Below are 26,081 nucleotides of genomic sequence, written 5' to 3'. Positions count from 1 at the left end.
CCAGCATTAGCCGACAATCTGTAACATTAAGAAAGGAACACTTTCAACTTGGAGACATGGAAGAAATTTGCAGGATGCTTTCCAAGTGTTGCAGTTTCCTCAAAAGTATTAACTACCCATAGCATGCAGGTAAAGCTGGGATATGAGCAGGGTGTAAATACTTAGATAAATTAATAATAGCAGGATTCTGAACTTTTGTATACTTACCATATCTATATAGGTAGTCACTTAAATCTGCCTAAAATAGATGTTGAGTCACTAAGGTATCAGTACTTGAAATTTGTGTTCTTAACAAATGTTCTAACTTTTTATGTATTTTCAGAGATCCATCTTACTTTGATGAAAACTGGTTAAACAGAATCAAAACAGAAGTAGGAGATAATTGGAGGCTAAAGGTATTTGGTTTGTTTTGCTTGCCTGCAAATCTGTTTATCAGTTCTTAGTACAATATTGTTTGTGCTTAAATAGTAATGTATTTTTAAATTACCACTTTGCTTTATAATAGAGTATATTGAATGTAAGATGATTTTAGTTGTTACATTATTATTATCCTGTACTTCAATGAAGAAAAAACAAACAAAAGTTGAGTTTGTAAATAAGTTTCAATAACTTAAGATGAAAAATAAATCTTAAAATAAATTGTTTGTTTAAATTAACATTTGAGCAACTGAGAAGTGTGAATAAAGGGATTTACTCTTTTTATTGCAGTGTGAAAATAATTACACTTTCAAAAAAAGTTTATGCTCTGAGAAATTACTGCATAAAAATAGCAAAGTAATAAGTAATTTATTTGCATAAAAAAGCAAAATGATGATTCTTTTTACTTTGACAGCTCTGCAAAATTATTGAGCTGTAGAGGAGAAAGTGGTGCTCTTCTTTTTTGTGTTTAATCAGCATGTATGTTAACAACACTGTATTTGCTAGATCATTTCTGCCACCTGGTATGCTAGTACTTTTTCTTTATTCTTTCTTATGCAAACCTTCAAGGCAGTAGAAGTTTCACTGCTGTAATTCAGGAGCATTTGGGCTTAAAACCTGAAAGAGCATAGTTAGCCATTTATATGTCAGTGTAGCTTTAGGTAAAAAGTAAATTCAAATGTACACTGACCACATTTGATGAGAAAAATCAGGATATATGTGACTTCCTAATATGACATTTCCAACCTAGTTTCCTGGGGAAACAATACTGGCATGGTTTGTCTGTCAGTTCATGTGTCCCATAAATTCACCTTGTTCTGGTGTGCAAAAGCCTTTCTGAACCTGTTTCAGCCATGTTTGGCAAAGGACTTAGAGTTCTGAGATGTTTTAGTTCTTACAGACTTATGAACATCAGTGGCTTAATAGAGAAGATGCACAAATAAGTGCCTTATGACAAAAAGGTAGGGAGGACTGCTGTTGTACATGTTTTGGTTTGGCCAACAGACCTGTCAGTATTGTGTGCACTGCCTGGCCAGTCACATGTAACTCTGGACTTATGTATAGCATGTACTGTCTCTTGACTAATGGGGTTGCCAGCAGAAGTGAGGGGAACTGATGAGGCAGTATGGGTGGGCTGGGGGACAAGGGACATTCCTCCCCAAACCAGCTTTGTTGGTTCTGCTGCTCATAGAGCAATTTATTTCAAGTAACTGATAGCTTGTTGAGGTATATTCTTGTTGTTAGACAGTCACTCTCTGTATCCAACACCATATGGTGCAATAGTCAACTTGTATGAGCTGTCATTATTACAAACCAAATGAAGGATCCAGCAATCCAGCCTAGAATGGAAAATGGGTGACAAGATAGAATGTGCAGGGGTTGTTGTCCCACTTCTCTGATACCTTCCCTTTGACCAGTAATCTTGGCACCAGATGATCTCCGCCAGTAACTTGAGTGGGGCTGCAGCTTCAGGGGCTCATATGTCCAGGTGCTAGCAACTGGGCAGACTGGGATCCAGGGGCAGCTACTGGGCAGACTGAATGAGCCCTGCTGCTGGAGGGATCCACATTATACATATGTACATATATTCCCACTAATGGACCTCCATCCTGCTCAGCCAGAATGGGGAACAGCATGAGGCCACTGGTGCTCTTTGTATTTGTGTGAGTGCTGAGTGTGTCTATCTGTGTATATACATATATATGTGGTATATATGTGTGCTTTGTGTGTGTGTACCTACTGGGAATACATCTTCAGCCTCGCTACTGATTGGACCTGGGGGCATGGAGCTGGGGCAGCCTTGTGTCTCTTGGGCTGTTGAATATGGCCTGGTATTCACCTAACATCAAGTAGTAACTAACATAGTTATTTCTGTTTCTGTGTCTTTAGCTTCTGAGGTACTCTATGTCCCAACATAAGTATAATCTGGAAATGTGTTCAGAGCTACCTCCTTTAAAAATATATCTTTGGTTCCCAATTAAACTCAAGTGCCCGTACCTGCCCATGCCAAGCAAAGATACAGGCATGTTCTTAGGACTTCTTTTCATGGAAGACAGTTGTGTGTGTGATCAGGGTGGGGTGGGCCCCAAAGCTAATAGGTTGGTGTCTTTCTTGGCCCCCTGTATTTTAAGTGGAGAGACAAAGATTCCTGCAGAATGCAGTTCACAGCAGAAATCCTAATGTAGGCCATTGGAATTGTGGAGACAGATGACTTGGGACCAGTCAGGAGCCAGTTGGGAGTTTTATGGATCAGGATTAGAAGGCAGGTGATGGGTGTCTGCTACAGACTGCCTAATCAGGAAGAAGAAATAGATGAGGCCTTCTTCAGACAACTGGAAGAAGCCTCATGTTCACAAGCCCTGGTCCTCATGGGGGACTTTAACCAACCTATCTGCTGGAAGGAAGGGCAACTCAGCAGGGCACAATCAATCTAGGAGATTTCTAGAGTGCATTAATGACAACTTCCTGACACAAGTGACTGAGGAGCCAACAAGGAAAAGTGCTCTGCTGGACTTCATGCTTACAAGCAATGTAGAACTGGTTGGGGTTGTAAAAGTTGGAGATAGCCTTGACTGCAGTGACCATGAGATGTTGGAGTGAACTCCTAAGAGGATCCTAAGGGGAGGGAGCAGAGTAAAAAGCAGGACCATAAACCTGGACTTCAGGACAGCAGACTTTGGCTTCTTCAGGTATTTACTTGGAAGAATACCATGGGATACAGGTTGTATTCATGAGTGCTGAGGGAGCTGGTTGATATCATTGTGAGGACACTCTAAATTGTACTTGAAAGATTGTGGTGACTGGGAGAGGTTCCTTAGGACTGAAAGAGAGCAAATATCACCCCTGTCTTCAAGAAGGGCAAGAAAAAGGACCCAGGGGACTACAGGCTGGTCAGCCTCATACTGGTCCCTGGGAAGGTGATGGAGCAGCTAATCCTGGAAACCAATTACAGGCACATGAAGGACAAGAAGGTGATTGGGATTAGTCAGCATGGATTTATGAAGGAGAAATCATGCCTGACCAACCTGATAGCCTTCTAGAGTGAGGTGACTAGCTTGGTGGATGAGGGGAGAGCAGTAAGTGTGGTTTTCCTTGACTTTAGTAAAGCCTTTGACATTGTATCCCTTAACATCCTTATAGAGAAGTTGACAAAGTACAAGTTAGATAAATGGACAGTAAGGTGGACTGAGAATTGACTGAATGACCAGGCCCAGAGGGTTGTCATCAGTGACACAAAGTGCAGTTGGAGGCAAGTCACTAGACGTGTACCCCAGGGGTCGATACTGGGGCCAATAGTGTTTAACCTCCTCATTAATGATCTGGATGATGGGGCAGAGCGTACCCTCAGCAAGTTTGCTGATGACACAAAACTGGGAGGAGTGGCTGATATGCCAGAGGGTCAGGCTGTCATCTAGAGGGACCTGGACAGGCTGGAGAAATGGGCTGACAGGAACCTCATGAAGTTCAACAAGGGGAAGGGCAAAGCCCTGCACCTGGGGAGGAACAACCCCAGGCACCAGTACATGCTGGGCATCACCCAGCTGGAAAGCAGCTTGGCAGAAAAGGACCTGGGGGTGCTGAGTGGACACCAGGTTGAACATGAGGCAGCAATGTGTCCTTGCAGCAAAGGCAGCCAACAGCATCCTAGGCTTCATTAGGAGGAGTGTTGCCAGCAGGTCAAGGGAGGTGAACTTTCCTCTCTACTCAGAAGTGGTGAGGTTGCATCTGGGTTATTGTGTCTAGTTTGGGGCTTCCCAGTACAAGAAGGATATGGAGCTACTGGAGAGAGTCCAGCACAGGGCCACAAAGATAATTAAGGGACTGGAGCAATCGCTCCTATGAGGAGAGGCTGAGAGAGCTGCAACTGTTCAACCTGGAGAAGAGAAGGCTCAGGGAGGGGGACACGACTTATAAGTGTATATAAATACCTGATGGGAGGGAGTGAAGAAGAAGGAGCCAGACTCTTCTCGTGATGCCCACTGACAGGACAGGAGGCAATGGGCACAAATTAAAACATAGGGATAGAGAGGGAGAGAAAGGAAGTGAAAACTCTCCCCAGCAACCAGCCAGGAAGAGAAGTGGCAGATGTCCACATGTGAACATCCTTTAGAGTGCAGCGGGGGGTGGTGGTGGTGTGTCACAGTTGCATTGGGACAACAACCCCCAACCATTTCCCCTCAGTACAATTATATATTTCATCAATGCCCATTCAAGTTTCCCATTGGTGATCTTTGTTTGACACTATTGGCATTGATTGGAATATGCTTAATTAGGTGCAGATTTTACACACTAATTGAGTGCAGATTTTACACACTGGGTACTAAGCCTTGTACACATCTGTCATGGTTTAAGCCCAGCTGGTAACAAAGGACCACGCAGCCGCTCGCTCACTCCTCCCCGCACCCTCCCGTGGGATGGGGAGGAGAATCAGAAAGGAGAAAGAAAAAAAAAAAGAAATAGAACCTTGTGGGTTGAGATAAGGACAGTTTACTGGGACAACACAAAAAGAGAAGTTACAACAACAACGGTACTAATAAAAGAATATACAAAACGAGTGATGCACAGTACAATTGCTCACCACCCGGAACCTGATGCTCCGCCACTTCCCCCACAGAGAAAGCGAGCTCCCCGCCAACCTGCTCCCCATTTATATACTGAGCATGATGTCACATGGTATGGAATAGCTCCTTGGCTAGTTCAGGTCAGCTGTCCTGGCTGTGCCCCCTCCCAGGTTCCTGTGAAAATTAATTCTATCCCAATTGAATCCAGGACAACATCTGTTACTGAGTAATATTTATCAGATATTAAAATGACTGTTATTTGCTTATTATCTATCATGTTTGTTCTAATATGGAGTCAACAGTCTAGAAGCTACCAGGTGGATGTGGGGGAGGGAATAGCAAACTAAATAGAACAGGAAACTAAAACTGCAGAGCAGTGCAGTGAGAAGATGGAGGAGAAACACGGCCAATGGTTTTCTGTGGTGCTTTCTGCAGCAGCCTGAGGCAAATTACAAACTGGAAGGTTTTTAATGAATCAAGTTTGAAACTGATATTCCAATCAGTACAGTATTCTTTGCAACGATATGAAAATCAATTGATATAATTCTTAAATTTGCTGTAGACTTTGGTTATGACAGTGCATGATGATCACTGAGAGAGATCGTGGGGCCTGGACCATTTGGCAATCATCTAGGAAATTTTTGAAGTTCTTAGACCAAAACTGGTGTATTTGATAGCAGGAGAGGGGGATTAAACCTGGAGATAAACTAATGATTTGTGTACATCTGATTAAAAGAGATACAGGAACAGCTGTTGTCTGCAGATTGTCATGTAGCATCTCTATTTCTTACCTTAGTTGCCAGAGTGCTTGGTATGTCTTTTTAGATGTTTAGGTGAATGTTTCAGTATAACTTTAGGTTCAGTGATGTTTTATATATGCCTGTAGTTGGTCAGGTTTTGACTCCTGCTAATGTAAGGGGTGGGTTTAGTAGGAATGAAATGGTCAGACCATCACCATTTTTAAGTTCAGGGCTCTCCTTTATCTTTTACGATTAATAGCCTGTTGCATTCTTGAACTTTTCTTTGGAGAGAAACTGAGTTTTGTTGTGGTTTAATCCCAGTCAGCAACTAAGCACCACGCAGCCACTCACTCACTTCCCCCCCACCCAGTGGGATGGGAGAGAAAATCAGGAAAAAGAAGTAAAACTTGTGGGTTAAGATAACAGTTTAATAGAACAGAAAAGAAGAAACTAATAATGATAATGATAACACTAATAAAATGACAATAGCAATAATAAAAGGATTGGAATATACAAGTGATGCACAATACAATTGTTCACCACCCGCTGATCGATGCCCAATTAGTTCCCAAACCACAATCCCCCCCAGGCCAACTCCCCCCGGTTTATATACTAGGCATGACAGCACATGGTATGGAATACCCCTTTGGCCAGTTTGGGTCAGCTGCCCTGGCTGCGTCCCGTCCCAATTTCTTGCGCCCCTCCAGCCTTCTTGTTGGCTGGGCATCGGAAGCTGAAAAATCCTTGACTTTAGAATAAACACTACTTAGCAACAACTGAAAACATCAGTGTTATCAACATTCTTCTCATACCTAATTCAAAAGCATAGCACTATACCAGCTACTAGGAAGACAATTACCTCTATCCCAGCTGAAACCAGGACAGTTTAGCTTTCAGCAGCTCTCATTTTGGCTATGCTGGAGCTCATCATTTGTCCTTGGATATCAGTATAGTGCTTCCTAATTTATTTTCTACTGTGTGTTCTCATATCTTTTTGGAAGATAGATAACTTAAAGAGGCTGTCCAATATCAAAAGTCTATTATATATTAATATCTCTTGTTTTAAAGAAAGTAAAAATTTGGGTGTTCTGTTTCATTTCCCCTCCCTCCTCCCTGTGTTACAGTTTTGCATTTCATGTCACAACTTCTATGATGTCAGTAGTATGCATCTTGTGAAGTGTAATCACCTGTGGTGTAAAACTTTGTCATAGGACAGTATGCTATTTAGGTCTCAGATAAGATGAATTGAACTGGGACATGATTACCCAGGAAAATTCAACTTCCTAACTATTCTCTCCAGCCCTCTGTCAGGACCCAGACTAGACAGACCAGGGAGTCGTGTTTAATTAGAAATTCCCTCGGGCTAAGTTAAGGTGAAGTGACACCAAACGATCAGTTAAACATTTTATTTATGTCAGAAGCAAACTGAACTGGGGAGGCATGGTAGTAGGTGGCAGGGTTTCTCACAACGGGAATTGGCATAAGACTACTTCTGTAAACCGTGTAACCCAGGGTAACCACATACATCGATTCAGGGAATAAGGAGATCCCTCCCATCAAGTCACGAGGTTCAAAGCAGACCCCCTTGCTTTCTAGACTCCTCCTCAGAGAAGGGCCCAGAGGCGGCTGGATCCACTCTTAGTCTGAGACTTGGTCAACAGTTTTTGTCTTGAAATGGATGAGGTGTAGGGCTTGTGGAAAAGGAAAAGAAAAGAGAGAAGAAGACAGAGAGAGAAGAAGGAAGAGAGAAAGATTTCGCTGGTCCTGGGTCCAGCATTGGTTCAGTCAGCCAAGGGGTCCAGTCAGCTGAGGGGTCCAGTTCCGGTGGGCTTGCGTGCCCGGGGCTTCAGTTTGTGTCCTTTTATCATCCTTGCCCCTCCTTTGGGTGGGCACCGAAACTCCTCTAGGTTAATGAGCAATTTGTGAGCCTTTGGGCTTGGGGGTTGTTTGTGGAGTAACTTCTCCTTCCCTGCAGACGTGGCCATTGTTTGATCTTTGTATCAGAACAGCTTATCGGAACAGGGAGCTGGGCACCCTCCAGCATGCCCTCCCCCTCCTGTTGCTGATGTCTGAGCTGATGGGCTTTTCACCTTGGTTCCTTGCTGTGTGGGGTTTGTCTTTAAGCAGAACTTGCCCCACCACAATGTTTGAGGCATTAACTCTTCCAGTCTCTTCAGGAAGTCTTTACAGAAGTTATTTATTTAAACTTCCTGTCAAATGAGATAACACATTGCTTCCATTGTTTAAATTCTTTGCTGAATATGTTATGACAGTAATAGGCTGAGAATCTGTAGAAGATATTTTCAACCAGAAGATTTGTTTATTCTAAATATAACCTATGAGATCCATACAATATCTTCATAATTTTTAATACATGCTCTTCTGATACTTGTCTGTGATGGGTTGACCCTGGCTGGACGCCAGGTGCCCACCAAAGCTGTTCTATCACTCCCCCATCCTCAGCTGGACAGGGGAGAGAAAAATATAACAAAAAGCTTGCGGGTCGAGATAAGGACAGGAGAGATCATTCACTAATTACCGTCACGGGCAAAACAGACTCAGCTTAGGGAAAATTAACTCAATTTATTACAAATCAACCAGAGCAAGGTAATGAGAAATAAAACCAAATCTCAGAACACCTTCCCACCACCCCTCCCTTCTTCCCGGGCACAACTTCACTCCTGGATTTCTTCACCAAGCCCCCCCAGTGGCACAATGGGGACGGGGATGGGGTTTACGGTCATCACACGTTATTTTCTGCCGCTAATCCTCCTCAGGGGCAGGACACATCACACTCTTCCCCTGCTCCAGCGTGGGGTCCCACCCACAGGAGACAGTCCTCCACGAACTCCTCCAACGTGGGTCCTTCCCACGGGCTGCAGTTCTTCACGAACTGCTCCAGCATGGGTCCTTTCCATGGTGTGCAGTCCTTCAGGAGCACACTGCTCCAGCGTGGGTCCCCCACAGGGTCACAAGTCCTGCCAGAAAACCTGCTCTACCCTGGGCTCCTCTCTCCACAGATCCGTAGGTCCTGCCAGGAGCCTGCTCCAGCGCAGGGTTCCCACGGGGTCACAGCCTCCTTCGGGAACCCACCTGCTCTGGTGTGGGGTCCTCCACGGGCTGCAGGTGGATATCTGCTCCACAGTGGACCTCCCTGGACTGCAGGGGGACAGCCTGCCTCACCATGGTCTTCACCACGGGCTGCAGGGGAATCTTCGCTCCGGTGCCTGGAGCACCTCCTCTCCCTCCTTCTTCACTGACCTTGGTGTCCGCAGGGTTGTTTCTCTTACATGTTCTCACTCCTCTCTCCGATGGCTGTTTCTCTGCGTCCCAACTTTTTCCCTTCTGAAAAATGTTATCACAGAGGTGTTACCACTATCGCTGATTGTCTCGGCCTTGGCCGGTGGTGGGTCCATCTTAGAGCTGGCTGGTATGGGCTCTCTTGAACACAGGGGAAGCTTCTAGCAGCTTCTTACAGAAGCCACCCCTGTAAACCCCCACCCCCCCCTACCAAAACCTTGCCACACAAAACCAATACATTGTCCTAAATGAATTTTCAGCAGAAAGTGAGCTGAAACCCTTCAGTACTAGAGTAACCTGGCATAAATACAAGCCTCCTGCTTATATGGAATTTAACTTTGGCATTGGTTGTGCAAGTGTTACAGTAGTTATTGTTGCATAGGATTGAAGATTCTGACAAGAAATGTGGAATTTTGTCTTGATTATTGTAAGGAAGGCATTTAATTGTAAAGAAGTCATAGATTAGCAATGAAAAAATGTAGGAACCAGGAGAAATAATTAATGAGAACATGAAAAAATAAATTTCTGTAGCTTAGAGTGTAAGGAGTATGATTGAGCAGTGAAATATGAGATTATTAGGGGTTTTGGGTTGGAGGTGTATGTTTCTAGAGAGTAAGATTCACCAGGGTATTTCAAGAAAAGCAGAGAAGAAAAGAATATTTTATTTTTTAAATATAAAAACATCCGAAGATAAACAAGTACTCTAGAGAAGACTTCATTTAGAAAATCATAGTGTCTTATCTAAAACCCATCCAAGACAATGTGGTGTGTAGTTTTCAGGGGGGGTAGTGGTGTTTTCATAGACCTAATTGGGTTCCATTTTTTCACAAGGAACCACTGCATAACTTTATACAAATTAAAACTGTTCAGACAGAAATTCTCATGGGAACTTAAACAGATGTATATTGCATGATTCTTGATGGTGGGTTGTGGGAGGGTTTTTTGTGTGATTCTCTACTCCATATAGTATTTGTGTAAGTTATCGTCTATTTAGGTGTTCCCTGCATTTTTAATGTATTTCCTTCCTCTTCCTGTCACAGGTAAGCAACCTGAAGAAAATTTTAAAAGGGATACTGGATTATAACCATGAGGTAAGAGCAGTCTTAAGTAATTTACATTCACTTTTCTTTTGTTATTCTCGTCAATGTACAATATAGTCTGCTGATTTTTTGGGTGTCGTGGTTTAACCCCAGCCGGTAACTAAGCACCACGCAGCCACTCACTCACTCCCCCCACCCAGTGGGATGGGGGAGAGAATCGGGAGGAAAAAGGTAAAACTCGTGGGTTGAGATAAGAACAGTTTAATATAACAGAAAGGAAGAAACTAATAATGATAATAATAGCAATAATAAAATGACAATAATAATAATAAAAGGATTGGAATATACAAAACAAGTGATGAACAATGCAGTTGCTCACCACTCACCGACCGATGCCCGGTTAGGTCCCGAGTTGCACTCCCCCCAGGCCAACTCCCCCCAGTTTATATACTGGGCATGACATCACATGGTATGGAATATCCCTTTGGCCACTTTGGGTCAGCTGCCCTGGCTGTATCCCCTCCCAATTTCTTATACCCCTCCAGCCTTCCTGTTGGCTGGGCATGAGAAGCTGAAAAATCCTTGACTTAGTCTAAACACTACTTAGCAACAACTGAAAACATCAGTGTGTTATCAACATTCTTCTCATACTGAACCCCAAACATAACTCTATACCAGCTACTAGAAAGAAAATTAACCATTGACGTGCAGAAAACAGACTTCACAATCAGTGAGATTGTAAAGTAGGTATGTTCATTCAGTGCTGGGCAGTACGGGGGGTAGTCCAACCAAAGTCGTGCGCGCCCGACTCGGCAGTTCACCTCAAGTTTATACAGTCAGGTATTACATATTCACAATACGCCTATACATATGCATGACCTGTCCCCTCTTCATATTAAAATTAGCTCCAAGAGGTCATTTCCATAGTCTCCTCTCAACTGCGCCTGCGCAGTGCCTCTTTATGGTGGTCATCTGGTGGTTGCAGAGATGAAGATAGATGACTCCTCTTCGTCACCGCTAGTAACCTCTTTCCTTGCGCAGGCTCAGTGATTTCTTGGTATTCACCCAAGCCACAAGACCAGTCTTGGCTGGCTCTTGGGGCTAGCTCCTGTTTCTTATCAGGAACTGTCTCTGCCTCAGCTAATTTCAACAATGTAAGCGCTAAACATCATCTTTCATCCCCTTTATTATGTCTACTGAGATTCTTTTGACTCCCCTTGTCTCACTATCCCAGCTGAAACCAGGACAGTATCCACCCCTTATTCTATAGCATGTACATCATGCTCAGGTCCCATACTTTCCAATACATCCTATTCAATCATCATCACCTTTTCCGTCATCTGATATATATATATATGTATGTATGTATTGTCCTGGTTTCAGCTGGGATAGAGTTAACTGTCTTCCTTGTAGCTGGTACAGTGCTATGTTTTGAGTTCAGCATGTGAAGAATGTTGATAACACTGATGTTTTCAGTTGTTGCTAAGTAGTGTTTAGATTAAAGTCAAAGATTTTTCAGCTTCTCATGCCCAGCCAGGGCACAAGAAGTTGGCACAGGACACAACCAGGGCACCTGACCCAAACTGGCCAACGGTGTATTCCATACCATGTGACGTCCCATCTAGTATAGGAACTGGGAAGTGGGGGGCAGGGAATCGCGGCTCGGGGACTAGCTGGGTATCGGTCGGCAGGTGGTGAGCAGTTGCCCTGCACATCATTTGTACATTCCAATCCTTTTATTACTACTGTTGTCATTTTATTAGTGTTATCATTATCATTATTAGTTTCTTCTCTTCTGTTCTATTAAACTGTTCTTATCTCAACCCAGGAGTTTTACTTCTTTTTCCCGATTTTCTCCCCTAGCCAGTGGGATCGGGGGGGAGTGAGTGAGCGGCTGAGTGGTGCTTAGTTGCTGGCTGGGCTTCAACCACGACAGTGCATTTTGGCACCCAATGTGGGGCACGAAGGGTTGAGATAACGACAAACCTGACCAGAGCTTGTTAAAACAAATTTGTTCCAAGCGTTCATTATGTTGATTTATGTGTTCTTAGAGTTGTTGCTATGGTTTTAAATCTCTGTTATGTATCACCTCGCTTGCTGTATGTAGTTCCTCTTCTGCTGCTTATCATCTGTGGGAGGTGGATTAAGATTTTTGCTTTGATGTATGGTATAACACTGGTTTATGGTATGATAAAGTCATCGGCTGTGGGATTAATCCGGTATTTGCACTTAGCATTGTCACCTTTATGCTGCGGGAGCCATCTGTGGGAAACTATTAATAATTATAACATTTACCTTTCCTCCATGGAAAACCAGTGTATCCGTGGGGTACCTTTCTTCCCCTCTCCTTTCTCCTTCAGTCCAGTTACAATGGTGTTTGAGAATTTTGAAAAATTTCAGTACTCCTGGGGTGTTGGGACCAGCATGGTCCTAGCCCTACTGCTAGGAATTAGCATGCTTCTGAATGTGGTTCAGCTCTTGTTTAAGGTTAAACAACTATTTAAGAAGATCACCCAGAGATGTGCCCCAAGGCTGGATAATTATGAGTGGCAGGGTGTGTGGGGTAATATGGGCAAGTACCTAGAAAAGTGGGCACCTCCAATGTTTTGGAAATTCACCCCTGAACAAGTGCAGAATCCAGAAGAACTAGTAAAATATTTGGAAAAGGTACGCTGTCACCCCAGCAGCTCCAGAGAGATACAAATCACTGCAACGTGCTGGGGCCTGGCCCATGCCTATCGAGCCCTGTTCGACACCACTCAGTACCCTCAAGGGGAAGAGAAAGTCTCTACACCTAACAACAAAACGATGATCACTGCGGCCACCCAAACCTCGGCAATGTGCGCTGCAGCCCCTCCAGGCCCGGCAAGGAGCATTGCAGGCACCCAGACCTTGGCGACAGGCACCGTGACCCCTCCAGCCCCGGCGACAAGAACTCGGGCTACCCAAACCTCAGCAACAGCCACTGCAGCCCCTCCAGCCCCAAGGACGAGCACTGCTGCTATCCAAACCTCGGCAACAGGCACTGCGGTTATCCAACACACGACGAGCGATACTGCAACTGAACCAGAGGACCAACCTGCACCAGTATCAGTTGCCCCCGTACAGAAAAAGAAATATACAAAAAAATCAGTTCGCTTAGCGAAGGATGAAGATGAACCAGGGCCATCACGGGAACCGGAAGAAGAGGCAGAACCAGAGGTAATCACCCGGTCCCTATCCTTGAGTGAGCTGCGGCATATGCGAAAAGATTTTGGCCGCCATATAGGTGAGCATATTATCACCTGGCTTCTCTGATGCTGGGACAATGGGGCTAATAGCTTGGAATTAGAAGGTAGGGAAGCCAATCAGATGGGATCGCTTGCCAGGGAAGGTGGCATTGGCAAGGCAATTGGAAGAGGGACATAAGCCATCAGCATCTGGAGGCGACTCCTGTCAAGTGTGAAGGAAAGGTACCCCTTTAAGGAAGATGTTATATGTCAATCAAGCAAGTGGACCACCATGGAAAAAGGTATCCAATATCTGAGGGAATTAGCTGTGCTAGAGACGATTCATCATGACCCGGACAACCCACAATTACCCAAAGATCCAGACGAAGTCCAATGCACACGACCCATGTGGTGCAAGTTTGTACAGAGGGCACCATCGTCCTATGCCAACTCACTGGCAATAATGGCCTGGAAAGACGAAGAGGCACCGACAGTGGATGAAGTGGCTCGCCAACTCCGTCAATACGAAGAAAATCTCTCCTCCTCCCTACAAACCTGCATTTTGGTTGTGGAGATGCTGTCTGAGGATTTCTAGCAATTCCAAGAGGATATGTCCTACTCCACACTTGTAAGGACCAATGTCTCAGCTATTAGGAGTGAGCCTTCCTCTGCCCAAGAGAGACAATATAGAAGGTACACACCGCGAGTTGCCCTGTGGTTTTACCTTTGTGATCAGGGAGAAGACATGAGGAAATGGGATGGAAAACCTACCTCGGTCCTAAATGCACGGGTACGTGAACTGCGAGGAAAAACCACCACAAAAGGGGATTCTACCAGGAAAAATGCCGCTCCAGTTTCCAAACAGAGTAGAAGGGCTGACTTTATTTCCGATCCTCTTGAAGGGACTTCTGAGCCAATTCTACGAGAAGTGAATACTGAATACTCTAACCAGAATTAGAGGGGCCCTGCCTCCAGCCAGGTGGAGGAAAGGGATAACCGGGTCTATTGGACTGTGTGGATTCGATGGCCTGGCACATCAGACCTACAGGAGTATAAGGCTCTAGTGGACACTGGTGCACAGTGCACTCTAATGCCATCAAGTTATAAAGGGACAGAACCCATTTGTATTTCTGGTGTGACAGGGGAACCTCAAGAGTTAACTGTATTGGAAGCTGAAGTAAGCCTAACTGGGAATGAATGGCAGAAACACCCCATTGTGACTGGTCCAGAGGCTCCGTGTATGCTTGGCATAGATTATCTCAGAAGGCGGTATTTTAAGGACCCAAAGGGGTATCGATGGGCTTTCGGTATAGCTGCCTTGGAGACGGAGGGCACTGAACAGCTGTCTACCCTGCCTGGTCTCTCTCTCAACCCTTCTATTGTGGGGTTGCTCAAGGTTGAAGAACAACAAGTGCCAATTGCTACCACGACGGTGCACCAGCGGCAATATCACACCAACCGAGACTCTCTGATTACCATCCACAAGTTGATTCGCCAACTGGAGAGCCAAGGAGTGATCAGCAAAACTCGCTCACCCTTTAATAGTCCCATATGGCCAGTGCGGAAGTCTAATGGGGAGTGGAGACTAACAGTTGACTATCGCGGCCTGAATGAAGTCATGCCACCACTGAGTGCTGCCGTTCCAGATATGCTAGAACTTTAATACGAGCTAGAGTCAAAGACAGCCAAGTGGTATGCCACAACAGACATTGCTAATGCGTTTTTCTCAATCCCTCTGGCAGCAGAGTGTCATCCAAAATTTGCCTTTGCTTGGAGGGGTGTCCAATGCACTTGGAATCGATTGCCCCAGGGGTGGAAACACAGCCCCACCATTTGCCATGGACTAATCCAGACTGCACTGGAAAAAGGTGAAGCTCCGGAACACCTGCAATACATTCATGACATCATCGTATGGGGCAACGCGGCAGAAGAAGTGTTTGAGAAAGGGAAGAAAATAATCCAAATCCTTCTGAAAGCCGGTTTTGCCATAAAAGAAAGTAAGGTCAAGGGACCTGCACAGGAGATCCAGTTTTTGGGAATAAAATGGCAAGACAGATATCGTCAGATCCCAATGGACGTGATTAACAAAATAGCAGCTATGTCTCCCCCGACTAATAAAAAGGACACACAGGCCTTCTTAGGTGTCGTGGGGTTTTGGAGAATGCATATTCCAAATTACAGTTTGATTGTAAGCCCTCTCTATCAAGTGACCCGGAAGAAGAATGATTTTAAATGGGGCCCTGAGCAACAACAAGCCTTCAAACAAATTAAAAGGGAGATTGTTCATGCCATAGCTCTTGGAGCAGTCCGGACAGGACAAGATGTTAAAAATGTGCTCTACACTGCAGCTGGGGAGAATGGCCCTACCTGGAGCCTCTGGCAGAAAGCACCTGGGGAGACCCGAGGCCGACCCCTGGGGTTCAGGAGACGAGGATATTGAGGATCCGAGGCTCGCTATACTCCAACTGAAAAAGAGATACTGGCAGCATATGAAGGAGTTCGAGCCGCCTCAGAAGTGGTTGGTACTGAGACAGAGCTCCTCTTAGCACCCCGACTGCCAGTGCTGGGCTGGATGTTCAAAGGGAGGGTCTCCTCTACACATCACGCGACTGACGGCATGTGGAGTAGGTGGATTGCACTGATTACACAACGGGCTCGCATAGGAAACCCCAGTCACCCAGGAATTTTGGAAGTGATCACGGACTGGCCAGAAGGCAATGATTTTGGAATGTCGCCAGAGGAGGAGGTGGCACGGGCTGAAGAGGCCCCGCTGTATAATAAATTGTCAGAAAATGAGAGGCAATATGCCCTGTTCACTGATGGATCCTGTCGCATTGTGGGAAAACATTGGAGGTGGAAAGCTGCTGTATGGAGTCCTACACGACTAGTCACAGAAACTGCTGAAGGAGAAGGTGAATTGAGTCAGTTTGCAGAGGTGAAAGCCATCAAGCTCGCATTAGACATTGCTGAAAGAGAAAAGTGGCCAGTGCTCTATCTCTATACTGACTCATGGATGGTGGCAAATGCCCTGTGGGGGTGGCTACAGCGATGGAAGTAGAGCAACTGGCAGCGCAGAGGTAAACCCATTTGGGCTGCCGCAGTGTGGCAAGATATTGCGTCCCGGCTAGAGAATCTGGTTGTAAAAGTACGTCATGTAGATGCTCACGTACCCAAGGATCGGGCCACTGAAGAACATCGAAACAACGAACAGGTGGATCAGGCTGCCAGATTGAAGTGGCTCAGGTGGATCTGGACTGGCAACATAAGGGTGAGCTATTTATGGCTCAGTGGGCCCATGATACTTCAGGCCATCAGGGAAGAGATGCAACATATAGATGGGCTCAAGATCGAGGGGTGGGCCTGACCATGGACACTATCGCGCAGGTTATCCATGAATGTGAAACATGTGCTGCAATTAAGAAAGCGAAGCAGTTAAAGCCCCTGTGTTATGGAGGGCGATGGCTGAAATATAAATTTGGGGAAGCCTGGCAGATTGACTATATCACACTCCCACAAACTCGCCAAGGCAAGCGCTATGTGCTGACAATGGTGGAAGCAACCACCGGATGGCTGGAAACATACCCTGTGTCCCATGCCACTGCCCGGAACACTATCCTGGGGCTTGAGAAGCAGGTCTTGTGGCGACATGGCACCCCAGAAAGAATTGAGTCAGACAACAGGACTCATTTCCGAAACAACCTCATAGACACCTGGGCCAAAGAGCATGGCATTGAGTGGGTGTATCATATCCCCTATCATGCACCAGCCTCTGGGAAAATCGAGCGATACAATGGTCTGTTAAAGACTACATTGAGAGCAATGGGGGGTGGAACCTTCAAACCTTGGGATACACACTTAGCAAAAGCCACCTGGTTAGTCAACACCAGAGGATCTGCCAATCGGAGTGGCCCTGCCCAATCAGAATTTTTACGTACTGTAGAAGGGGATAAAGTGTCGTGTCAGCAGAGCAGGATTGGGCTTCAGTGCTGTGTTGCATGCGGGTGAAATTGGGCGCAGCAGGAGAATGGTGTGTAATGTTGGATTGTTGCATGCTTAAGGCAGTTCTGGTTCCATCACATCACTGGGTAAAAAACTGCCTAGACGGACGAGCCCACAGAGTTCTGGTGAATGGAGTTAAATCCAGTTGGTGGCAGGTCACAAGTGGTGTTCCCCAGGGCTCAGTACTGGGGCCAGTTATCTTTAATATCTTTATTAATGATCTGGATGAGGGGATCAAGTGCACCCTCAGTAAGTTTGCAGACGACACCAAGTTGGGAGGGAGGGAGGGAGGGTTGATCTGCTTCAGGGTAGGAAGGGTCTACAGAGGAATCTGGACAGGCTGGATCGATGGGCTGAGGCCAATTGTATGAGGTTCTACAAGGCCAAGTGCCGGGTCCTGCACTTCAGTCACAACAACCCCATGCAGCGCTACAGGCTTGGGGAAGAGTGGCTAGAAAGCTGCCTGGCAGAAAAATACCTGGGGGTGCTGGTTGACAGCCAGCTGAATATGAGCCAGCAGTGTGTCCAGGTGGCCAAGAAGGCCAATGGCACGCTGGCCTGTATCAGAAATAGCGTGGCCAGCAGGAGCAGGGAAGTGATTGTTCCCCTGTACTCGGCACTGGTGAGGCCGCACCTCGAGTACTGTGTTCAGTTTTGGGCCCCTCACTACAGGAAAGACATTGAGGTGCTGGAGTGTGTCCAGGGAAGGGCAACGAAGCTGGCGAGGGGCCTGGAGCACAAGTCTTATTAGGAGCGGCTGAGGGAACTGTGGTTGTTTAGTGTGGAGAAGAGGCTGAGGGGAGACCTTATCGCTCTCTACAACTACCTGAAAGGAGGTTGTAGTGAGGTGGGTACTGGTCTCTTCTATCAAGTAACTAGTGATAGGACAAGAGGAAATGGCCTCAAGTTGCACCAGTGGAGGTTTAGATTGGATATTAGGAACAATTTCTTTACTGAAAGGGTTGTCAGGCATTGGAACGGGCTGCTCAGGGAAGTGGTGGTGTCATCATCCCTGGAGGTGTTCAAAAAATGCGTAGACGTGGCACTTCAGGACATGGTTTAGTGGGCATGGTGGTGTTGGGTTGACAGTTGGACTTGATGATCTTAAAGTCTTTTCCAACCTAAACGATTCTATGATTCTATGAAAAAAACCCCAGTCACCTTATGATTCCTCCGAAGTAAAATCCTGGGAACTTTTCAACAACTTGATTTCTACATCTGTTCAACAATTTTCATATGAATACCTTGATTGCTCTGATATTAAGGAAAAACAACATTCAGTAAATGAGTGATTACTTCTAGCAGAAATATTTAATTACTTCTACAGATAATCATTAATGTAAATTCTTCCTAATTGCAAAGCATTTTCCAATAATTCTGCTATGTTTTTCTTCTTTTTCTTCAAGACAACTTATATTCTTGTTTGCTTTCTCATTTATGGGCTTTCTTGCACTTGCTGGCACTAATCTTATCTGGCTTGCACTTTTGCTCATTCTCTCTTGCTCTCCCTTGTGCTGTCTCTTGCTCATGGACATCCTTCCACCCCCACTTTCACTATCTGTCCCCCACTTCCCTCCACCTCTCACTTCCCCTCCTCTTCATTCATTTCCCCTCCCCTAGCTTCACCTCCTCTCTTACTTCCTGCACGTCATTTCCCCCCCCTCTTGCTTCTCCCATTGCACCCCTTTCTGTGTCCTATCCCCCTGCTCATGTCCCCCCTCCTTTTCCCCTCTCCCTTCCCCCTCTCTCTCCCTTCTTCTCTCTCCTTCTCCTACTTCCTTCACCCCCTCTCCCTTCCCCTATCTCCCTTCCTCCTTTTCTCTTCCCCCCCTTTCTCCTTCTTCTCTTGCTCGCCCTCTTCATCTCTCTTGCCTTCTCTCTCCCCCTCTCACCCTTTTGCTCACTCACCTTCTCATTTTCTCACCTCCTGTCTCTCACCTTCTGACTCGCTCGCATTCTTGATTGCTCTCATTCTGCCACTTGCACACTTGCTCACCCCCTCACCTTCTCTCACCTTCTCTCACCTTCTCTCACCTGCCCACCCACCTCCTCTCTTGCTCACCCTCTCTCTCACTTCCACATGCCCTCTCTCTCCACATAGCTACCTCTCTCCCTCTCAGTCGCTTTCCTGCACTGTCTTGCCCATCTTCTCTCTCTCACCTGCCTCCTCTGCCTAGTTCTCTCCCCCTTCTCTATTCCTCAATCCCTTTCTCTCTCTTCTGTCTCTCTCCTTCTCTCTTGCCTTCCGTCTCTCACTCCTTCTTGCCTTCTCTTAGTCGCCTTCTCACCCCCTCTCTCACCTTTTTGCCCTCTCTCTTGCCTTCTCTCCCTCACCTTTTCTCTTGCTCTGGCTCTCTTGCCCTCACCACCTCCCTCACTCTCACAGTCATCCTTGTCCCCCCGCGCACAGGTGCCTTCTCTCTCTCTCACCCTCTCATGCTTTTTTCTCTTCATTCTTTTTGTATTTACATTTGCTCTCTTTAATTGCATGTTGTACCACTAGGTCAGGTCCTTTTCTCATGGATGAGAAATTAGTTGTTTTGGCTCTGGACATGCTAAGTATCCTTAGATTAGATCTACAATACTGTTAGACCAAGTGTTTTACAAACTGAGATTTGTTATCCATTCATGCTAGATGTTTTTTGCTGAAGTAAAACATTTAATTTATGACTTTGCAATGGTATGATTTAGAAATTCAGACTTTATTCCAGGTGGAAAGCTTTTAGGCATTACATTTTTTTAATGAAAAAAATTTAAAAAATAATTTAATTCATCAAGTGCAATTGATCAGCTTTTTTAGGCCTACCTACGTTACCTTTCCTTACCTGGAAGAACAAATCTTGTTCTTGGTAAGTTTGAAACTAATACTTTGTTATTAGTTGAGACAGCTTTCCAAAATGTCAGTTGTGTCAAGTGATATGGGTGGGTTTATATTTTGAAATATGTATATGAGCTGGTGAAATTTTTTTAATTTGTTTTAAAGATGGATTTGAAAACTATGCCAAATTAGAGTAAGTGCTTTCTATTGTCTCTGAATCATCTTTGTATTTTGTAATGTATGTGTATGTATATGTACTGATGTACATATGTATGCAGATTCTAGGGCAACAGATTAATGACTTCACTCTTCCTGATGTTAACCTGATTGGAGAGCACTCTGATGCTGCAGAGCTTGGGAGAATGCTTCAGCTTATCTTGGGATGTGCTGTGAATTGTGAACAGAAGCAAGGTATTAAATTTTGAAAGTATGTTTTGCTTCCAGGGCAGTTAATGAAAATCTGACTTGCTTTTTACATCACTGAGGGAAAATGATAGGTTGCTATGAGAAACAAATTTACATTTTCTAAATCATAACACTATTTTATTTTACAGACAATAAGTGTTGTTATATTATGAGCTTTACTAAGTTTGCAGGCTGGAAATGTGGAATTGGTTTTGCTTTCAACATGCATATTTTTAGTTTGGGTTCCCCAAGCTGAAAAGGGACTTCACAAATGAAAAGTCTTGTCGCCAACCTTTAACTATTCATGTGTGAGGTAGCTCTGTGAAGTGAAGAATCAACAAATGTGATTTACACATCCTTCACTGTGACCCTTGGGTTCAGGAATGTATCCCAATATCTTACTGCATGTCAGAGAGCCTTCATTGTCACCAGGTGCCATCTACTGAAAACTGAGACACTAGGGTTCTGAGACTTCTGCACAGGGTTAGCACTGGAGCATGGGAGATTGTGCCCTTCTGCACCAGTAGCTGGAGGCCAGGCAGGATATCCCAAGGACATCTAAAGTGTCACTAGAGGCCTATATTTAAGCTACTGAATCCCACCTCAGCAGTTATTGGAAAACACTTCTATCTCCTCTGGCTTCTGTGGTGCCAGTACTTTATCTGACCTACACAAGTAAAATGGGGACCTGTTCTGTTTCTCTCCATATATGGCAGACAGTTAAAGCATTTCTTAAGGTGTTCCAGGGCCCTTATTGCATCCTTGGGTGTGTGATGTCTTATTGTTATCCAGTTCCCTTAAATTATGTTTAACTCGAGTCAGATTAAGGTAAAAATGCAAACAATTATTCATAACGCTTAAAATCAAAGAATCACAGAATGGTTCAGGTTGCAAGGGACCTCTGGAGGTCATCTGGTCCAATGTCCCTGCTCAAGCAGGGCCACCTAGAGCCATTTACCCAAGACCATGTCCATATGACTTTTTAACATCTCCAAGTATGGAGATTACACAACCTCTCTGGACAACCTGTTCCAGTGCTCAGTCACTCTCACAATAAAAAAGTGTTTCGTGATATTCAGACAGAACCTCCTTTGTTTCCGTTTGTGCCCATTGCCTCTTGTCCCGTCCACTGAAAAGAGCCTGGCTCCATCTTCCTTGCACCCTCCAGTAGCTCCATATCTCTCATGTACTGAGGAGCCCAGAACTGGACACAGGACTCCAGGTGTGGCCTCACCAGTGCTGAATAAAGAGGAAGGAACGCCTCCCTTGACCTGCTGGCAACACTCCTCCTAATGCAGCCCAGGATACCATTTACCCTTTTTGCTGCCACCAGGTGCCCACCAAGCCACTCTATCACTCCCCTCCTCAGTGAGACAGGGAGGAGAAAATAAGATTAAAACCTCATGGGTCAAGATAAAGGCAGTTTAATAAGAAAAGCAAAGGCTGCACGCAGAAGCAAAGGAAACAACAACAAAAAATAATTATTCTCTACTTCCCATCAGCAGGCAATGTCCAGCCACTTCCTGGGAAGTAGGGCCTCAGTATGCATAGTGGTTGCTTCGGAAGACAAACGCCTTAATAACAAATGCCCCCTCCTCCCCCTCCTTTCCCTTAGCTTTTATTGCTGAGCATGACCTCATATGGTATGGAATATCTCTTTGGTCAGATTGGGTCAGCTGTACCATCTATGTCCCCTCCCAACCTCTTGCCCACCCCAGCCTTTGTGGGGGGAGTTTGGAGAGACAGCCTTGATGCTGTGGGAGCACTGCTCAGCAGTAGCCAGAACATTGGTGTCTTATCAACACCCTTCCAGCTACAACTACAAAGCACAGCACTATGAGGGCTGCTATGGGGAAAGTTAACTCTATCCCAGCCACACCCAATACAGGCACATTGCTGGCTCATGTTCAACCTGGTGTCCACCAGCACCCCCAGGTCCTTTTCTGCCAAGTTGCTTTCCAGCTGGGTGACCCCCAGCATGTACTGGTGCCTGGGGTTGTTCCTCCCCAGGTGCAGGACTTTGCCCATCCCCTTGTTGAACTGTATGAAGTTCCTGTCAGCCCATTTCTCCAGCCTGTTGAAGTCCCTCTGGATGACAGCACGACCCTCTGGCATATCAGCCACTCCTCCCACTTTTGTGTCACCAGCAAACTTGCTGAGGGTACACTCTGCCCCATCATCCAGATCATTAATGAAGACATTGAACAGGACTGGACCCAGTATTGACCCCTGGGGTACACTGCTAGTCGCTGCTGTCCAACTAGACTTCGTGCCACTGATCACCACCCTCTGGGCCCAACCGTTCAGCCAATTTTCAATCCACCTCAGTGTCTGCTCATCCAGCCCATACAGCTTCTCTAAGAGGATCTTATGGGAGACAGCGCCAAAGGCCTTACTCAGGTCTAGGTAGTCAATATCCACTGCTCTCCCCTCATCCACCAGGCCAGTCATTTCATCGCAGAAGTTTATCAAGTTGGTCAAGCATGACTTCCCCTTGGTGAAGCCATGCTGACTAATCCTGATCATTTTCTTGTCCTTCATGTGCCTGGAAATGGTTTCCAGGATTAGCTGCTCCATCACCTTCCCAGGGATGGAGGTGAGGCTGACCAGCCCATAGTTCCCTGGGTCCTCCTTCCTGCCCTACTTGAAGATAGGAGGGACATTTGCTTTCCTCCAGTCCTCTGGCACTTTTTCCAGTCACCATGATTGATCAAAGATTATCAAGAGTGGTCTCTTAATGACATCAGCCAGATCCCTCAGCCCTCGTGGGTGCATCCCATCGGTGCTGATGGACTTATGCATGTCCAATTTGCTTAACTAGTCCCTGACTTGATCCTCTTCCACCAAGTGTACGTCTTCCTTGCTCCAGATTTTCCCCCTCTTCTCTGGGAAATGGGATCCCTGAAGTCTGATCTTGCTGTTAAATACTGAAGGAACAAAGACATTTGGTATCTCCACCTTTCCCATGTCCTTTGTCACTAGTTCCCCTACCCCATTCAGCAGTGGGCCCACATTTTCCCTAGTCTTCCTTTTTCCACTTACATTCTTCAAGAAGCCCTTCTTGTTGCCTTTGACATCCCTTGCCAGATTCAGTTCCATTTGGACTTTGGCTTTCCTAACTTCATCCCTGGATGCTCAGACAATGTCTCTGTATTTCTCCCAAGATACCTGTCTCTGCTTCCACCTTCTGTATATTTTGGTTTTGTTTTTTTAATTTTGTCAGGAGCTCCTTGTTCATCCATACAGGCCCCCTGGAGTTTTTGCCTGACTTCATATTCACTGGGATGGAGCTCTTCTGAGCTTGTAGGAAGCGATCCTTTAGTATGAACCAACTTTCTTTGCGCCTGTTTCCCTCCAGATCCCAGGATAATACCATGGACTCTACCAAGCAGATCCCTGAAGAGGCCAAAGTCTGCTCTCCTGAAGTCCAGTCTTGTGATCTTGTTTTTTACCCTCCTCTCAGCATCCTGAACTCCACCATCTCATGGTCACTGCAGCTAAGGCTGCCTTTGACCTTCACATTCCCCATGAGTCCCTCCTTGTTTTTGAGTATGAGGTATAGCAGAGCACCTCTCCTCATTGTTTCCTCTATCATTGGAGTCAGGAAGTTGTCATTGATGCACCCCAGGAACCTCCTGGATTGCTTATGCCCTGTTGTGTTGTCCCTCCAGCAGATATCGGGGCAAGTTGCAAGAGTCTTCATAAAAGATGTAGGTGGATAAGTGAAAGAAAAAGCTACGCTTACTGTATTTATGCTATGGTTCTATCAAAGGCTGTCTCTCCCTAATACACCTCACTTTTGTTTCCTTTCTGGCAAAACGGCAGCTTGGTTTTCAAGACTGTTGTCTTCCTCTTGTATTGACTATCTTAGCTTTTAAGCTAATTTCCCCTTTCCAGTTTTCTCAGGGTTCTGAATTGCTTTAATCTCTCATCCTGAAACTACTTTTATTCTTCCCTTAAGCAGGAGAAAGTCTGGCCATCCTCTTATTTAGAATACAAGTGTTTTCCCTTCCATAAATACATAAATACCTTAATTTAGCCACCTCTCTTCCACTTGACTGTTTAGTTAACATCTCTGAAGTTGTCAAATACTCTCTGACCAAGTTCTTTTAGATATTCCACATAAGGAGGGTTTAATGTTTAATATAAAATTTACTTATTTGAAGATATTTGATGTTACATGGGATTTTGATTTAGCAGAGTCATACAGCAATATACTGAAATCACAATGCAAGCATAATATAGCAATTGCAATATACAGTAGAATCACAATACAAATGTGATTCCCATTACCGATCTCTCTATGCTCACTGTCACAACACTGGGTGTCCCCAGTTGCCTGGAAGGAATATGCATGTTGAAGTTAGCTCAAGCCCGTTGCTCTCCTCAAAGTTCATTTTATTAGTTGTGCAGTTTTTCTACTTTATGTTGGGCTGAGGCACATATACACTTCTCCCCATGCTAGTCTGGCTATCTCAGGAAGCCATTACTCTCTACTAATTATCTCAAGGAAGGCTGTTTATACAGCCTGATGACCCCCTGGTACAACCCTATAGCTAAAACAAAGGCTACCCTTCAGTCTCCCTTGTGTTGAGATAAGTTCAGCTTTCTTTACAATAATTGGGGATCATTCCTTACATTCTTCCCTGAGCTCAGCATTCTTGCAGTGTTAGGTTTACGGTTGGACTTGATGATCTTAAAGGTCTTTTCCAACCTAAATGATTCTATGATTCCTCTGATCCTTCTTCCACTGTGGGGGTGTGTTGGTCAGTCACAGAAGTGTAAATTTCTCATTCTTTATTTTTGTAGCTGCTTGGCATTATTAGTGAGGAATGTATCTTTCCCTGAACTTTGCATATTCTGCCAGTCTAAACATTAAAAACATGAGATACAGACATCTAAGCAGTCTAGTTATATGTAGTTTGATTATTTACTGTCGTGCCTCTTCTAAATTTGAGGTGGCTGATTCCCAACACTTTTCTCTTAGACAAGTCATAAAAATGATATACATGGCATTTGGAAAAAAAAAAAAAAAAGGTCATGATACCTGGCTGGGATGCATATGATATTGGACAAGTCACAAATCTGACTCAGTCTAAATATCAGAATTTGACATTCTAACCACTCAATCCTCCTACAGCATGCTTCCAACACCAGTCACATCTATGTATAGAAAAGGAAGAGAAAATGTGGAGAGGATTTATTGTATTCTTAGTTCTGTGCTTTCTCAAGACCTTATATGGAAATTCTGTGAAATGAGGGTGGTGTAGAAAGGCAGGACAAGGAGACAAAGTAATGGAAAAAGACAACCCATCCTTGGATCCTGTTCCTCTATTGCCTGAATAATTCAGGAACAAAGGGAGAAAAGCACTTGGAGAGTAGACAGTTCTTTTGAGAGGTAATGGGGAAGAAAAAAATGGCCATCATAGGCAAAAAACCTCCAAACGTTGCAGTGTTCCAGTGAACCTTAATTTATGTCTGAAGACTTTTTTTTCTATAATGTGTTCTTGAGTTTGCTAGCCTGAAACTTGAAAGGTAATTACAAATTTCAGTTTCATCTGTAGTACCTGCTCAGCTTGTAGGAAAGATAT

At 45.0% G+C, this 26,081-nt stretch overlaps 4 protein-coding genes across 21 annotated transcripts in view; 1 reads left to right on the top strand and 3 right to left on the bottom strand.

The window, feature by feature from the left end:
• LOC126035473 (uncharacterized) overlaps positions 1 to 26,081 on the bottom strand; it is a 309,976-nt gene that overhangs the window by 93,161 nt on the left and 190,734 nt on the right. The gene's annotated exons all lie outside the window — the stretch shown is intronic.
• Positions 1 to 26,081, bottom strand: part of LOC126035483 (uncharacterized) — a 187,573-nt gene that overhangs the window by 14,995 nt on the left and 146,497 nt on the right. The window lies entirely within an intron of this gene.
• The window catches only part of LOC126035447 (protein Hook homolog 3-like), a 144,873-nt gene that overhangs the window by 33,032 nt on the left and 85,760 nt on the right, over positions 1 to 26,081 (top strand). For 7 of the 16 annotated variants that reach the window (XM_049794026.1, XM_049794032.1, XM_049794031.1 and 4 more), the window contains 3 exons: positions 323 to 395; positions 10,060 to 10,110; positions 20,364 to 20,496. In XM_049794026.1, the coding sequence (XP_049649983.1) occupies positions 323 to 395; positions 10,060 to 10,110; positions 20,364 to 20,496 (257 nt within the window). Of the gene's footprint in view, positions 1 to 322; positions 396 to 10,059; positions 10,111 to 20,058; positions 20,117 to 20,363; positions 20,497 to 26,081 lie in introns of those variants that run through there. The other 9 variants (XM_049794039.1, XM_049794034.1, XM_049794037.1 and 6 more) reach the window with 3 other exon arrangements.
• Positions 1 to 26,081, bottom strand: part of LOC126035460 (uncharacterized) — a 255,710-nt gene that overhangs the window by 220,165 nt on the left and 9,464 nt on the right. The gene's annotated exons all lie outside the window — the stretch shown is intronic.

Source organism: Accipiter gentilis, chromosome W (genome assembly GCF_929443795.1).
Source record: "Accipiter gentilis chromosome W, bAccGen1.1, whole genome shotgun sequence".
Lineage (NCBI taxonomy): Eukaryota > Metazoa > Chordata > Aves > Accipitriformes > Accipitridae > Astur > Astur gentilis.
This window is presented reverse-complemented; position numbering and strand designations above follow the sequence as displayed.